General features: G+C 48.8%; 1 protein-coding gene across 1 annotated transcript in view; it reads right to left on the minus strand.

The window, feature by feature from the left end:
• The window catches only part of MDN1 (midasin AAA ATPase 1), a 134820-nt gene extending 121099 nt beyond the window's left edge, over window positions 1–13721 (minus strand). The window contains exons 1-5 of the mRNA XM_055134887.1: window positions 13463–13721; window positions 8723–8949; window positions 3685–3909; window positions 2941–3048; window positions 2668–2860 (exon numbers count right to left, since the gene is read on the minus strand). Coding sequence (XP_054990862.1) covers window positions 2668–2860; window positions 2941–3048; window positions 3685–3909; window positions 8723–8949; window positions 13463–13564 — 855 coding nt within the window. The 5' untranslated portion in view covers window positions 13565–13721. The remainder of the gene's footprint in view (window positions 1–2667; window positions 2861–2940; window positions 3049–3684; window positions 3910–8722; window positions 8950–13462) is intronic.
• Between the last annotated feature and the right edge of the window lie 432 nt (window positions 13722–14153).

The raw sequence follows: 14153 nt of genomic DNA on the forward strand, positions 1-14153 counted from the left end.
GTGGGTCCGTTGAGAAGGTATGAACTTGTGGCGCGAAAAAAAAAAAAAAAATGTGTGCTTTGAACTTGAAACAGCCGCGGGTTACAGGGCCAGCCCCATCCGGGGCCCGTGCTCGGCTCCGGCCGGCTGGGTTTTCGGCCCGGGTGCCCACGCCTCTGCAGAGCCGGTGGATGTGGAACGAGCGGGAACCAGAGACAGCTTTAGGAATTGGGGTTCCAGCAAGTGCTTGCACCCATGTATGGAGACTGTGAACTAACTTTGGCTACATGCTGTTCCAGGAAGGGAAATGATTCATTTTCAAACCTAAATCTTCTCGGACTTAATTACTGTAATACAGAAATTGTAAACCGTGCGGCTTACAAATGAAGAGATAAAGACATTTTATCTCTTCATTCTCATCAGTGGAAAACTTATTATCAAATATTTCCCTGTTAATAGAGCTGTATTCTTAGGGGATAAATTCCAACAAAAATAGTGATCTGTTTTGAATCTCTAACAATAGTGAGTTATATGTTGAAATCTGGAATGTAATCAAGGTAAAGAGTAAAGGAAGTGAAATTATCACTCACGTACATGGTGGGTTGGGGGGTGAGGGGTGGGATGTATACTTTTTGTTTGTTTTGTTTTTGTTTTTATTGGTGGTGGAATATGGGCACTGGTGAAGGGATGGGTGTTTGAGCATTGTGTGCCTGAGAACTTTGTAACTTTCCACTTGGTGATTCAATAAAATAAATTTAAAAAAAAAAAAAAAAAAAAGATAAAGGTAATTGACCAGTTGGGGAAGCAGAGCACAAAGAGGTTACAAATAAACACAGAGAAACAGGAGCACTGTGGTGGTAGTAACCCAATAAACCTAAGCTCCCTGTGGCAAGACAGAAAGCACAAACCAATGTCATCCTACAGTCCCTGACAAAATAAAAATATACATATTATCCAAAATAAAGAGTATCTGCCTTTTCACCTTTCCTTCTTCCCATCCCCCCCATTCTAAGGGAAATAATGTGAATCTCTGGAAAAGTAAAGTATCAGGCCAGAGAGATAGGTCAAAAGGCTAGAGTACAGGCCTGGGCTGTGGAAAGCCCGGGTTCAATCCCTGATACCACGGACCACAGAGTGTCCTGAGCACTGTCAGCAGACATCTAAGCAGAAAGCAAAGACTAGCCCCTGAATATCACTAGGTGTGGCCCGAAAATCAAAAAAGATCCTACAAACACAGACAGACAGACATACAGACACACACACACACACGCACGCACGCACGCACGCACGCACGCACGCACGCACAATTAACTTTGCATCATCAGTAACTCTCAAACGTGGCTAGTCCTCTCAGGCTGTACGAAGGCAGGGCTCTGAAACTGGCTCAGTGGGTCAGAACACATGCTCTGCCTGCAGGAGTCCTGGGTTCAATTTCAGTGCCCCCTGCCACAAACCCAAGGTACCCACTGGCTTGAACCTTCAACCAGCGCAACCTCACTCAGCCATGGGGACTCCTCTCTCTTCCAGGTACCAGCAGGTGTGATTCAAAAAGCAAACCCAAACAATACAAAATATGTTCAGACAAGATGAGATTACAACTGTGTGTTAAGTCTTGCAATTCCACAGAGAGGCGGCATCACTGCACATTCCGCACTTCCACCTGAGAGCCCCAGCCACTACTCAACATCAAGTTCACCAAAACCAGAATCCTACCCTGTTCTAAAATGCTAATCCTGACTTACTCTTATTCCTAGGAGAATGGTGCAAGACGGTCCTAGTGATGAGGGAAATACACTGGGAGGTTGGAGTTGGTTTCCTGATAAGTACATATAGAAGCAGTTTACGAAGTCACTGAGCTACACATTCAGAATGTGTGCTTTCCTACATGTACATCACACTCTAGTTGTTTTCAGCTGTAATAACAATTGGAAGGTTCAAGAAATGACTCAAGTGGCGAGAGCAGTAGTATGGTGGGTAGGGCGCTTGCCTTGCACACAGCCAGCATGGGTTTGATCCAGGCACCACATATAGTTAGTTCCCTGGGCACTGTCAGCAGTGAGCCCTGAGTACTGCCAGGTATGGCCCGAAAACCAAAATCAAAAACCAAGAAAGGCCCCAGGACTAACTCCAGGAAGGCCCCAGATGAATCTAATCTCACAGTAACCAGTGAAAAACACTGCTGCAGAGAGGCAGGCTGGTTCCCAGGGCTCCTGATTTTGAGCTCTAAATCTGTCCAAAGTACGGCCTGGTGTCACATTCTTCGGGGGGGGGATAAGGTCATTTCACATGACAGGGAAACTTCACAACAGACACCAGTTTCCCATAGAAAAGATTACTCGCGCTGTAACTGGACTGACCTGGGTCTCCAGGAAAAGCCATTCACCCTTGGTCTTCCATAAATGTGGTATCACAGCACGCCACCCCACAACCTCACAAAGACAGCACAGCACATAAATGAGAAGATAAACAGAAATGGATGAAAGAGCTTCGTTAAAGTGAAGAGCGTTCGTAGAGTTTCTAAGGAAGTATGGGCGAAGAGGGGCCTGAGTGAATTCCTTTTCTGAACACATTTGCAATTTGGCAAACCCAATCTGATTTTCAGCTAGGACAGAGCCCAGCCAAGAAAAATACCCCACTCTGTGATGAGGTGGGGGGAAGAAGGCCAGCGATTTTCTGGGCCCAACATACCAGGTCTCCCGGGGCTGGCGGCTGGCCCGGCAGCAGCACACCACAGACAGCTGTCACCCTGGAGGAGAGGTCAGCAGATACAATGTGGCCCTGCGCGTACTTCAGCTCCTTCTCCTTGTGCCAAAGGGAAGCCTCCGGATTGGCCAGGACCAAGGCCTTTTCCAAGTCCTGCAGCTGGGCCTCTTCCAGCAATCTGATGGAAACGAGCAGCTCATTACTGACACGAATGTTCACTCAAGTCACATCAAGGATGCCAGGAATGCTCCTGTTTACCTTAACCTGAAGTGGATCAGTTCCTCATTACTAAATATCTTCTTCAGGAATGATAATTTGTGCTCCTCGTTCATCGACGTGACCAAAGCCAGGCAATTAGCTGTGTACCTGGAGGAAAAAGGATATGCTCAGGTGACCTCTGAAGAAAATGCCGTGGCCATCTGAGTATTGAAAAGGAAACCTTAGGGGCCGGAGCGATAGCACAGCGGGTAGGGCGTTTGCCTTGCACGCGGCCGACCCGGGTTACATCCCCAGCATCCCATATGGTCCCCCAAGCACCGCCAGGAGTAATTCCTGAGTGCAAAGCCAGGAGTAACCCCTGAGCATTGCTGGGTGTGACCCAAAAAGCAAAAAAAAAAAAAAAAAGAAAAAAGAAAAGGAAACCTTAGAGAATTAATGTAACATTTTAAGATAAAGCAGACACAAATAACTGACCTCACATGACATATATGAAGCGATGGATGGAGTGTCCTCTCTCTCTTTCGACGGAATGTGTTCTCTCTCCCTCCCTCCCTACCTCCCTCTCCTCTCTCTCTCTCCCTCTCTCTCCCTCTCTCTCTCTCCCTCCCTCCCTCCCTCTCCTCTCACTCTCTCGCTCTCTCTCTCTCCCCCCCACCAATATCACTATATCACCACGTTCCCCTCAAAAGTGACTGCAGGATACTAACCCAAAGGCCCCAGAACAAGAACAACCAGTTTGAAGCGGGCTCCTGTTCCCTCCCCTGTCGCCCAGCAGCTACGTACCAGCGCACCAGAGTGTCATGGCTGCGGAGCAGCGGCACACACACGCTCCAGTCCCAGAGCTCGCGGAACACCGCCTGCTCCTCCTGCAGGAACCTGTAGGCTGCTTCCATCAGGTCACGCAGCTTCATCCGCCTGCGCCCATAGCGGACGGGATTCGTGTCGGAGCTCTCCAGGAAGAGTCTCTGGAAAACTGGGGAGGTGTCCTTGAAGTATCTCAGGGCAAACCTTTTTGCAGAGAGAGAGGGCACGATCACCCTCAGGGGAAGAATCAGATGCACACTTTTCCCATGACAGGACAGGGCCAGGGAGCCTGCTTATCAACGTGTGGGAGGCCAGGATTTGTCCCTGACATGGCATGGTCACAGAGGACCACCATAAGTGACCCCCCGCCCCCCGCCCACCAGCACCACCCAAAAGCCACCATGGCCCCAGAACTGGAAAGACCAGATAGGAATGCAGATGATAACAGGAATTCACACCGGTCTGGAAACAAAAATCTAAGTCTAAGTTATAATAAGACTGGATCTTTTGAGACTGTCAGCACTTCAGATTCAGAAACTGGGAACTGGGCAAGAGATCCCTGACTGAGAGAGGAACAAAAATCTAAGATGTACTTATTTACCCATAAGTGCTGAAGCGCTAAGTGTTCACTACTGAAAAAACATGCAGTGAGAATCAAAGAACTTTCCTGACATACTTAAAGTCACTTAACACAAATCTACAACAAACATCATGCTTTATGGGGGGGACGAAAGCCTTCCCTCCAAGATCAGTCACAAGACAAGGCTGCCCACTCTTGCCACCACTTTTCAGTATAGTACTAGAAGTCCTTAACATAGCAATTAGGCGAGAGAGATACACTAAGGGCATCCAAGATTTAAAAAGTTAAACTCATTATCCGCAGATGACATGATACAATACTTAGAAAACCCTAAAAAACACACTCAAAAAAGCCTCTAGAAACAATAGACTTGTATAGTAAAGCAGCAGGTTACAAAATCAACATGCAGAAACCCAGGGCTTTCCTATTTACAAAAAATGAAATAGAAGAAACGCAAATTAAGAAGAATACCATTCATAACTGTGTCTCTGCAAATCAAGAACCTTAGGAAATCAACAGGGCACTTGCCTTGTACACGATCAACCCAGATCAATTCCCAGCTTCCTGAATACAGAGCCAGGAGTAACCCCTGAATATTGCCAGGTATGACCACCTCCCCCCAAAAAAGAGGTGAAAGGTTCATACGAGTCTATGAAACACAACTAAAATTAAGTAAAAGAGGGGCCGAAGCAACAGTATTAGTGGATAGGGCATTTGCTTTGCATGCTACCAACCCGGTTTTGATCCCTGAATCCCATAGGGTTCCCTGAGCACCACCAAGAGTAACCCTTGAGCATTGCTGGTGTGACCCAAAAAGGAAAAAAAAAAGGAAGAGAGGACATGAAGAAATGGACACACCCTACTCATAGAAGGGAAAGATATTTTCAAAATCATAGTCTTGCCCAGAGTATTACATAGATTCAAATACAGTTCAATAAAAAATACCCACGAAGGGACTGGAGTGATAGCACAGCAGCTAGGGCGTTTGCCTTGCACGCAGCCGACCCAGGTTCGATTCCTAACATCCCATATGGTCCCCCGAGCACTGCCAGGAGTAATTCCTGAGTGCATGAGCCAGGAGTAACCCCTGTGCATCGCCGGGTGTGACCCAAAAAGTAAAAAAAAAAAATTATTTTTGGCTGTTTCATTCTGAACCATACCTGGCAGTGGTCATGGCTTAATTCTGGCTCAAGGATCATTCCTGGTGAGGCTAAGGGCAATATAGGGTGCCGGACACTGAATCTGCATCAGCTGCATGCAGGGCAAGCGCCTGACCCACTGTACTCTCTCTAGTTCTTCCCCTCTCCATTTTAACTTCTCAGATTAAAAAAAAAAATTTTTTTTTGATGGGGTGTGGCGGGGAGGGAGGGCGCACACCTAGTAGTGTTTAGGACTTACTCCTGGATCTGTGCTGAGATCACTCCTGGCAGGCTTGGGGGAGTGGATGGGGGCGCCAGGAAATAAAACCCAAGTCAGCTGCATGCAGGGCAAACCTCTGCCACCCACTACACTATCGCTCCGGGCCCTAACTTCGCAAATTCCTTTATTTCCTCTCGTGGCTACTTAAGGTGGAGGCAATTCTAGCTGAGGAAGCACAGACTGGAGACACTGCAGACAGACATAAAAGCAGTAAAAGAAGAGGTGTGGAGAGAACTCAGGGAAGAACCAAGTTCCTGGGAAAAGGGAGGATGGGGGGAATGGCCCTGGGGTGCCAGGACCAGCAAGTCTGAAAGACTTCCCAAATCATGGGGGGCACCAAGGCCCCATTTCCCAACCACCCCTCCAAGTGATAAAAGTCCCTTCATTCTCTGCCAAACAGAAAAAACCCTTTGCCCCAATAGAGTAACTGGATGAGGAAACGTATTATAGTAAAGGTGAAATGACTAGACCATGCCTGACCCGAGAGTTAATTGAGGAGGAGAGAAATCAAATGCAGGAAGAAAAAGAAAGGGAAGTAATGGGTGAATAGGGATCGGGGCTTCAGTTACACTGTGATATGGGCAAACGGTATACCTGTATCTCCGGAACAGAGTCAACAATACCAAAAATGTGAGACCTACACTACAACCACCTGAACTTTGTACTGTGCCTGTCAGGGTGAAAGGTGGGGGTTAGGGGCTGGGGCTGGGGGTGGATCGCACAGAATATGGGAACACTGCTGGAGGAAGTTGACACTGGTGATGGAATTGGTATTAAAATAGTATCAAATGGGGCTGGAGTGATAGCACAGCGGGTAGGGCGTTTGCCTTGCACGCGGCCGACCCGGGTTCAATTCCCAGCATCCCATATGGTCCCCGAGTATGGCCAGGGGTAATTCCTGAGTGCAGAGCCAGGAGTGACCCCTGAGCATCGCTGGGTGTGACCCAAAAAGCATAAGTAAATAAATAAAGTTTGGGTGATTTGAGTTTATAAATAAATAAATAAATAAATAAAATAAAATAGTATTGAAAATAAAATATGCCAAAAATTCAACTATCAATAATTTTGTAAATTACAGTTCTTAATAATTAAGTTACTAAAAATAACAAATCCTTGTTCATTCTAAGTCAAAGTTCTTGGAAAGAAGGTGTGAGTCAGGGGCTGGAGCAATAGCACAGCGGATAGGGCATTTGCCTTGCATGCGGCCGACCCGGGTTCGATTCCCAGCATCCCATATGGTCCCCTGAGCACTGCCAGGGGTAATTCCTGAGTGCAGAGCGAGGAATAATCCCTGTGCATTGCTAGGTGTGACCCAAAAAGAAAAAAAAAAGAAGGCGTGGGTCACATCTGACCAGGCCCAGGGGCTGCTGTGGTTGGGGTGGGGTAGGGTGGGTGTACCTCCCCCCTGCAAAGGCAAGTGTCTTAAACCCTGTACTCAGCTACAGCCCCAAATTCCTTTCTTGCTTTTTCATTTTGGGGATATACTGACAGTGCTCAGGAATTGCCCAGGCCAGCTTAGGGCCCAGAAGTGCTGGGGATCAAACTCAGGTGGCTGCATGCAAAGCAACCACCTTAACCCCTGCATTCTCTCTCCAGCCCAAATTCCTATGTTACCTGTCTCATATCTCACACCTCGACTTTCACTTTTATTTTACTTTTCCTTTTTGGGTCACACCTGACGACGCAGGGGGGGACCAGATGGGATGCCCAAGATAAAACCCAAGTCAGCCGCTTTCAAGGAAACATTCTACCTGCGTAGTCACTCTGACCCCTTCAATTTGTTTGCTTGTTTTAGCTTTATGGGTCACACCCAGCGATGCTCAGGGATTATTCCTCGCTCTGCACTCAGGAATTACTCTCGACCAGTGCTCAGGGGACCACACAGGATGCCAGGGACCAAACCCGAGTCAGTTACGTGCAAGGCAAACGAGCTACCTGCTGTACTATAGGTGTACAATAGTACAGGAGGTAGCTATAGCTCTGACCCTTCACTTTGATTTTAAATCCAACTAAAAGAGCGGGTGGAGAGAGAGCACCGTGTGTAAGGCATTTAGCTTGCATGTGGCTGACCTGGAATCAATCCCTGGCATCCCATATGGTCCCCCAAGCTTGCCAGGAGTTATTCCTGAGTGCAGAGCCAAAAGTAACCCCTGAGCAGTACTGGGTGTGACCCCAAAAATAAAATTAAACGAAAGGGGCTGGAGCAATAGCACAGCGGATAGGGCGTTTGCATTGCATGCGGCCAACTCGGGTGCGATTCCCAGAATCCCATACAGTCCCCTGAGCACCACCAGGAGTAATTCCTGAGTTCAAAGCCAGGAGTGACCCCTGCGCATTGCTGGGTGTGACCCAAAAAGAAAAAAAAAAGTAATAGAAGATAAGCAACGTGGTTTTGTGAAGATTGAATGAGATAACATGTATAATATGCCTACTATATAAAAGCCAGCTGAACACCACACTTGGGGCAAGCGCTTGGTGGAAGACCTCACTGTCTGTCCATGCAACAATTCAGAGACAAGGCTGCTGAACTACTGCTAGAAAAACCAGGGGAACGAGCAGGGGGACACATTGGTGAGGGTGCTGCTGTCACTGTGGGGCTGATGTTAGAGCCACAGGGAAGCCTGGGTCAGACTGGCAGGTACCACTGGCTCTAGCTCCCCCCTCCTCTGACCCCTCCCCCAGCATACCTGAGGGTCATTCACAGAGCAAAGGTCAATTATTTCAGACCCATTGTGGCATTGGGCCCAGCCCAAGGCAAAGCTTGGGGGTGTCCATGCCCCTCCCACACGGAGCTCTGGGATGTCCAGGAAGAGGAAGCAGGCAGGGAGCGATTCTCCACCCAAACTACCTGCTCTACAGGGAGTCCCAAGAAGTGACAAAGCTCCCTCCGCCCTGCAGCTTCACACAAGTCCTGCAAGAGAACCTGGGATCCTGACCCCCAGGTCCCAGAGACATCAGGGAGCATGTGGGAGCAAAAGCCTCTTTCCCTTTTCCAGGCAAGGGCGGTTCTTTACTCACGGGAGGACATCAGGATGGCTGCCGAGGAGCTTGCTCATGGACACACACAGACGTTCGTGCAGGTCGTGGTTGACCTGGCCACCAGCTTTGATGGCTTCAGCATTCCTTTCCAGCAAATCCAAGAGGAGGGGGCGCAGCTGGCGGGCAACCAGCATAGTGCAGTCCTTGTCCAGAAGTAACTGCGCTAAGACACTGAGGATGCACTGGCGATCCTGAGGCGTCCACACCTGAGAGACAAAACAGAATCTCTGTGTGAACAGAGCACAGAAGCCTTACTGAAAATCAAAAAAGTCTACTGTCCAGATTTCATATGGGAGTTTGTCTATCAAAACTGAGGGGCAGGACAACCAAGGATCAGAGTTGCTTCCAACATTTAAAGGCTGTCAGTGGCTATTTTCACTCCCATTTAACTACCAGACTTAAAGACCTTCACCACTCACGTCTTGAGATTAAAAACACAGTGGCTGGAGAGATCAGATCCTAAAACTATGAAGGCTTCCATCTCTAGGAAATAAAGCACAACCAAAGTAATCACGACACACTGAAAAACAAGATGAAACTGACCGAGTGGGGCTAGAAATGTTGGTAAGCACAATGGGGAGAGAAAAATCCAAAGATCTCCTGCTGCCGGTGTATGCAGGTCTGAATAGTCCTTGCTGCAGTACAACACGTGTCCACAAGAACAAACTACCAAAGGGGCCAGCAGGGGCTGGAGCAATAGCATAGCGGGTAAGGCGTTTGCCTTGCACGCGGCCGACCCGGGTTCGAATCCCAGCATCCCATATGGTCCCCTGAGCACCGCCAGGAGTAATTCCTGAGTGCATGAGCCAGGAATAACCCCTGTGTATCGCCTGGTGTGACCCCAAAACCAAAAAAAAAAAAAAAAAAAGAAAAGAAACTCGCAGGATGCACACTTGCCGCCCACAGGGGGTCTCTTCCAGGAAGACCCTCGGGGGTCCTGTGGATTAAACCCAGCTCAGCTGCATGCCAGGCAAGCTAAATTTAAAAAAAAAAAAAGGGGGTGGGGGCCAGCAAACCCTCGGATCTGGCAAATCCAGTACTGTGAATACAGCCCAAAGAACTTCATTTTTATACAGAAACCAAAGAGAGCCCAGGGGTTATGGGGCATGCCCGGCACTCGGCCCACCCCGGGTCTGACGGAACTCTGGGTCAATCCCTGCCACCTCATGGACACTCCCTTATGGCATCCTGCCACCCAGTTGACCAAGAATTGGTTACAGAGCAAACAGCTAGAAGGAAACCTAAATACCATGTATAAAAAGGTAACAACCTGGGGCTGGAAGGATAGTACCACAAATAGGGTGTGGTACTATCCCCAGCTTCCATACAGTCCCCCGAGCTCCACTAGGAGTAATATTTGAGTACAGAGCCAGAAGTAACCCCTGAGCATCGCCAGGTATGACTGAAAAAGACCACCAACACCCCCCCCAAAAAAAAGGGTAACAACCCAGATAACGCAGAGGTTAAGGCACTTGCCAACCAGGTTCAAATGCCCACACCACAGATGGTCCTGATACTGGTGGGAGTCAGGGTCACTCCTGAGCACAGAGTCAGAATAGAGCGAGCACACTAGGTGTCCCAGCCACCCCCTCCCCCAACAAAAAAAAAAGACTAGAGATATAAATCAAAACTCCTCATTGGTGCTGGTGCACAAATGGAGATGCAGGAAGATTTGTGCTGGGAGAAGGTATGAAGCTCAATGCCACACTCCGCATCCCTTACAGCCTTCCTTGCTCTGGGAGGGCTCTTCCCTATAACTGTTCCAAAACTGCATCTTTTTTACAACAAACAGGCAATCTACTAAGTAAATCATTTTCCATGGATGTGTATGTGTGTATAGGTGAAGGCAGCCTGAAAGTCCTTAACCTATAAGATCTGAAGCTACTGTCAAGTAGTGTCAAACTGAAGTTGGAAGGAAATAAGTCAAACTGGTCCAAAACCCATGTGGTGGTGCTAGAAAAATCACACACACATAAAGTAAAAATTCTAGGATGACAGAAGTAATAAGGATGAACTAGGAACAGAATGAATGGAGGAGTCAGAGATGATAGTAAGGAGTAAGGAGCCTGGGTAAGGAGCTTGCCTTGTATGTGGCAGCTCCAGGTCTGATCCCCTGCACCCTATATGGGCCAGGAGTAAGCCCTGAGTACTTATGAGTATGACCCCAAAAACACAAAGAAAGAAAAACATCTTTAAAAAATAGAGGGGCCAGAGCCATAGTACAGCAGGTAGAACATTTGCCTTGCACAGTGAAATCCCTGGTACCCCATCTGGTCCCCTGAGCCCTGTGCACAACTGGGTATGGCCCCCAAACAAAAAGCAAAACACACACACACACACACATATGCACACACACAAGGAATTTGGACTGCTAGGTATAATTAGTGCCTGAGTAGAGAAAGTATAGTCTCACCAGTTCAGATAAAAAAAAAAAAAGAAGAAGAATCCTAAAGCACAATCCGTTAAAAAAAAAAAAAAAACTTGCTAAAGGAAATCCTGATTTAGGAGACCCCTCCCAAAACCGAGGAGATTCCTTGCCTTACTTTCCCCTCCATTGCCTTTCCCTAAATTAAGTCTTTACTGAATTGGGTGAGGAGGGCAGTGAGGATTCCTCCTATAAACCCCCAACACCAGTGAGAATATTTCAAAGTCTTTGATTTTCCAGCATAAAAAAACACTGTTTCTAAAGATAGGAGAAACAGAACCGCAGCTCAACCAACTCTTCTGTGAAAAAAGACATCACTGAGGCTAGAGAGAATTGGAGGCAAAGAGATGCACAAGAGTCCCCATCTCATTAATTAGCAGCACTCATTACAAACACTGATCACTCTACCGGAGTGTTCCTCAAATTTATGCTTATCAAATTCCGAAAAAGCATGTGTGATAAATGCTACAAACCACTCCATCCTCCATTCCCAATATTTAAATACCCTTTTTACATCAAATTATAGTAATGGGGTGTGTTACAAGCTCCCTTTAACTGGCCCAGGATTCTTAGATTCAGAATCTCCTATGAAGTCAAGAAAAACACCTCCAGCAGTATATTTCAGGAATCTAGCACCAGTCCAGCTCACACAAATCAATTCCCTTTCCGAGTTTCACCCACCAAAAGGCAGATTTCTTCTTACGCCTTCCACCTGGGTTCCTGATTCCATTTGTGGCATTCATAAGCCAGAATACCCTGAGTGCCCATTTCCCTCCTCCCACTCTCACCTGTTGCTTCTTAAATTCAATTTGCTGTTATCAAACAGAATGTTAGTTCCCTGTCCCTCCGGACCCCAAGTACTCACTCTGCTTCCACAGATACGTAATTTAAGTGTGTTGGTAACTGGAAAACGTAAAACATACTCTACTCTCAGGGCCAGAACGAGAGTACAGCGAGGTTGTACTCTTGTACATTTGCCGTGCAAATGCCCTAACAGGTTTCATCTCCAGCACTCCATATGGTCCTCGAGCACCACCAGGAGAGATCCCTGAGTGCAAAGCCAGAAATAACCCTGGGCATCACCAAGGTGTGGCCCAAAATCAGAACACATAAAATCACTTCCTATTTTCATGAAGTTCATGAATAGTGGGGGCAAGGAATAAAAATGTGTAACGTTGCAATAGGTTCTTGAACTCATGGGACCTAAATAATAATACAGTGGGTAGGATCTTGCCTTGCATGTGACAAACTGGGTTCCATCCCCAGCACACAGACTCACCCAGGCCCACCAAGAGTGATCCCAGAGGACTGAGACAGGCGTTAAGCCCTAACGCCTGTTCCAAGTGTAGCACAAAAACAAAAGCAGAAATTAAAAAATAAGAAAAATACAACGACGGGTGAATCAATACATCTCTTAGCAGCGAAAGACCCCACTTCCCAGCAAATTCAAACTGTCCTGGTAATTCACATGATTTTATGGTAGAGCCAGTGGCAGCCTGTGATGCATCAGTGTTTTGGGGTACTGATGAGAAGCCTCCAAATCTGGAGGCTAAATTCCTCGAGGACATACACCAAGAAAGGCCTTTTTTCTTTTCAGGTTCCCCACACAACACGACTTGTCAAGGGGATGAAGCCAAGGGTCGGGCCTGAAAAGAAAAAAACTGAAACACCACCGCTAACGGGGTGGCAAGACCTGTCTCCCTTCACTGCTAACACACAGGATACACAAGTCACAGGAGGCAGGCAAGCAACTTGCATGACTGTCACTATCACAGTCATCCCATTGCTCATCGATTTGCTCCAACGGGCACCAGTAACGTCTCCATCGTGAGACTAATTATTACTGTTTTTGGCATATCGAATACGCCAAGGGTAGCTTGCCAGGCTCTGCCGTGCGGGCGGGATACTCTCAGTAGCTTGCTGGGCTCTCCAGGAGGGATGGAGGAATTGAACCCGGGTCGGCCGCGTGCAAGGCGAACGCCCTACCCGCTGCGCTATCGCTCCAGGCCAACTTGCATGACATTTTGGGAAAAATTAAAAATATTTATTTTTTTTATGGCCGAGTAGAGCTGGTAGATGTTAGGTGGGTGGGGAAGGGAGAGGAACTGTCCCCCACGAAGGAGGGAGAAAGAAAAAAAAAAAGAGAGAGAGGCTGCTATACTTATCATCTCTGCAAACAAGCGCGGACGCCCCCGCCACCTGGGCAGCCTCAAGGGCCCGGCCAGAGCGACAGAAACACGGCAGCTCCCCAGCCAGGGGTCCACCGGGCTCTCTGCGGCCCTCCCGCCTCTCACCTGCTTGGCCAAAAACCTGCCCAGCTCGCTGCGGCTCTTCTCGTTCTTGGCGGCGATGAGCCGCAGCGGCGCAGCCGCCACCTCCAGGAAAAGGTGCTCCATGGCCACGGGCCCCTCCGCCCCGGAGGCCACAGCCCCGCGCAGCTCCGCACTCAGAAGCGCCCACCCGGCCGCCGAGCTCCCCGTGCCGGAGCTGCCACGGACTACGCCCCCCACCTCCCAGGAAAGCGGCCGCCGCCGCCCGGTGAACGCGGCGAAAGCAGCCGCACACGTGCGGGGGGAGGGCGCGAGCACGCGGCGCCCTGCGTCATCAGCCCGCGACGGCGCGGCGGGGAGCGGGGCGGGGCGGGGCGGGGCGGGGCTACTGGAGGCCCCGCCCTCTGGGCCGCCCCGGAAACGCCGGGCGTTCCTTAAGGCGGGTCCCTTCTGCAGAGCGCGGGAATTCCAAGGAAGAGATGGCTTGGGGTTGGGGCGGGGTCCGGCTCGGACGGAAGATCCCGGCACGGCTCGGCGCTGCGAGACAGTGGGACGACCCTGGATGGGGATAGCGCTGGAGCGCTGATGGCCACCGAGTCGCGGGCCTCTTCCTCAGCGTGCAAAGAGCTGAAAAGAGCAAATTCTCTCTGAGCTACCAATTCCTCCTCCGGACCTATGGAAAGACCTGTGGAAACTTGGATTCAAGTGTGACATG

The sequence above is a fragment of the Sorex araneus genome, chromosome 4 (assembly GCF_027595985.1).
Source record: "Sorex araneus isolate mSorAra2 chromosome 4, mSorAra2.pri, whole genome shotgun sequence".
NCBI lineage: Eukaryota > Metazoa > Chordata > Mammalia > Eulipotyphla > Soricidae > Sorex > Sorex araneus.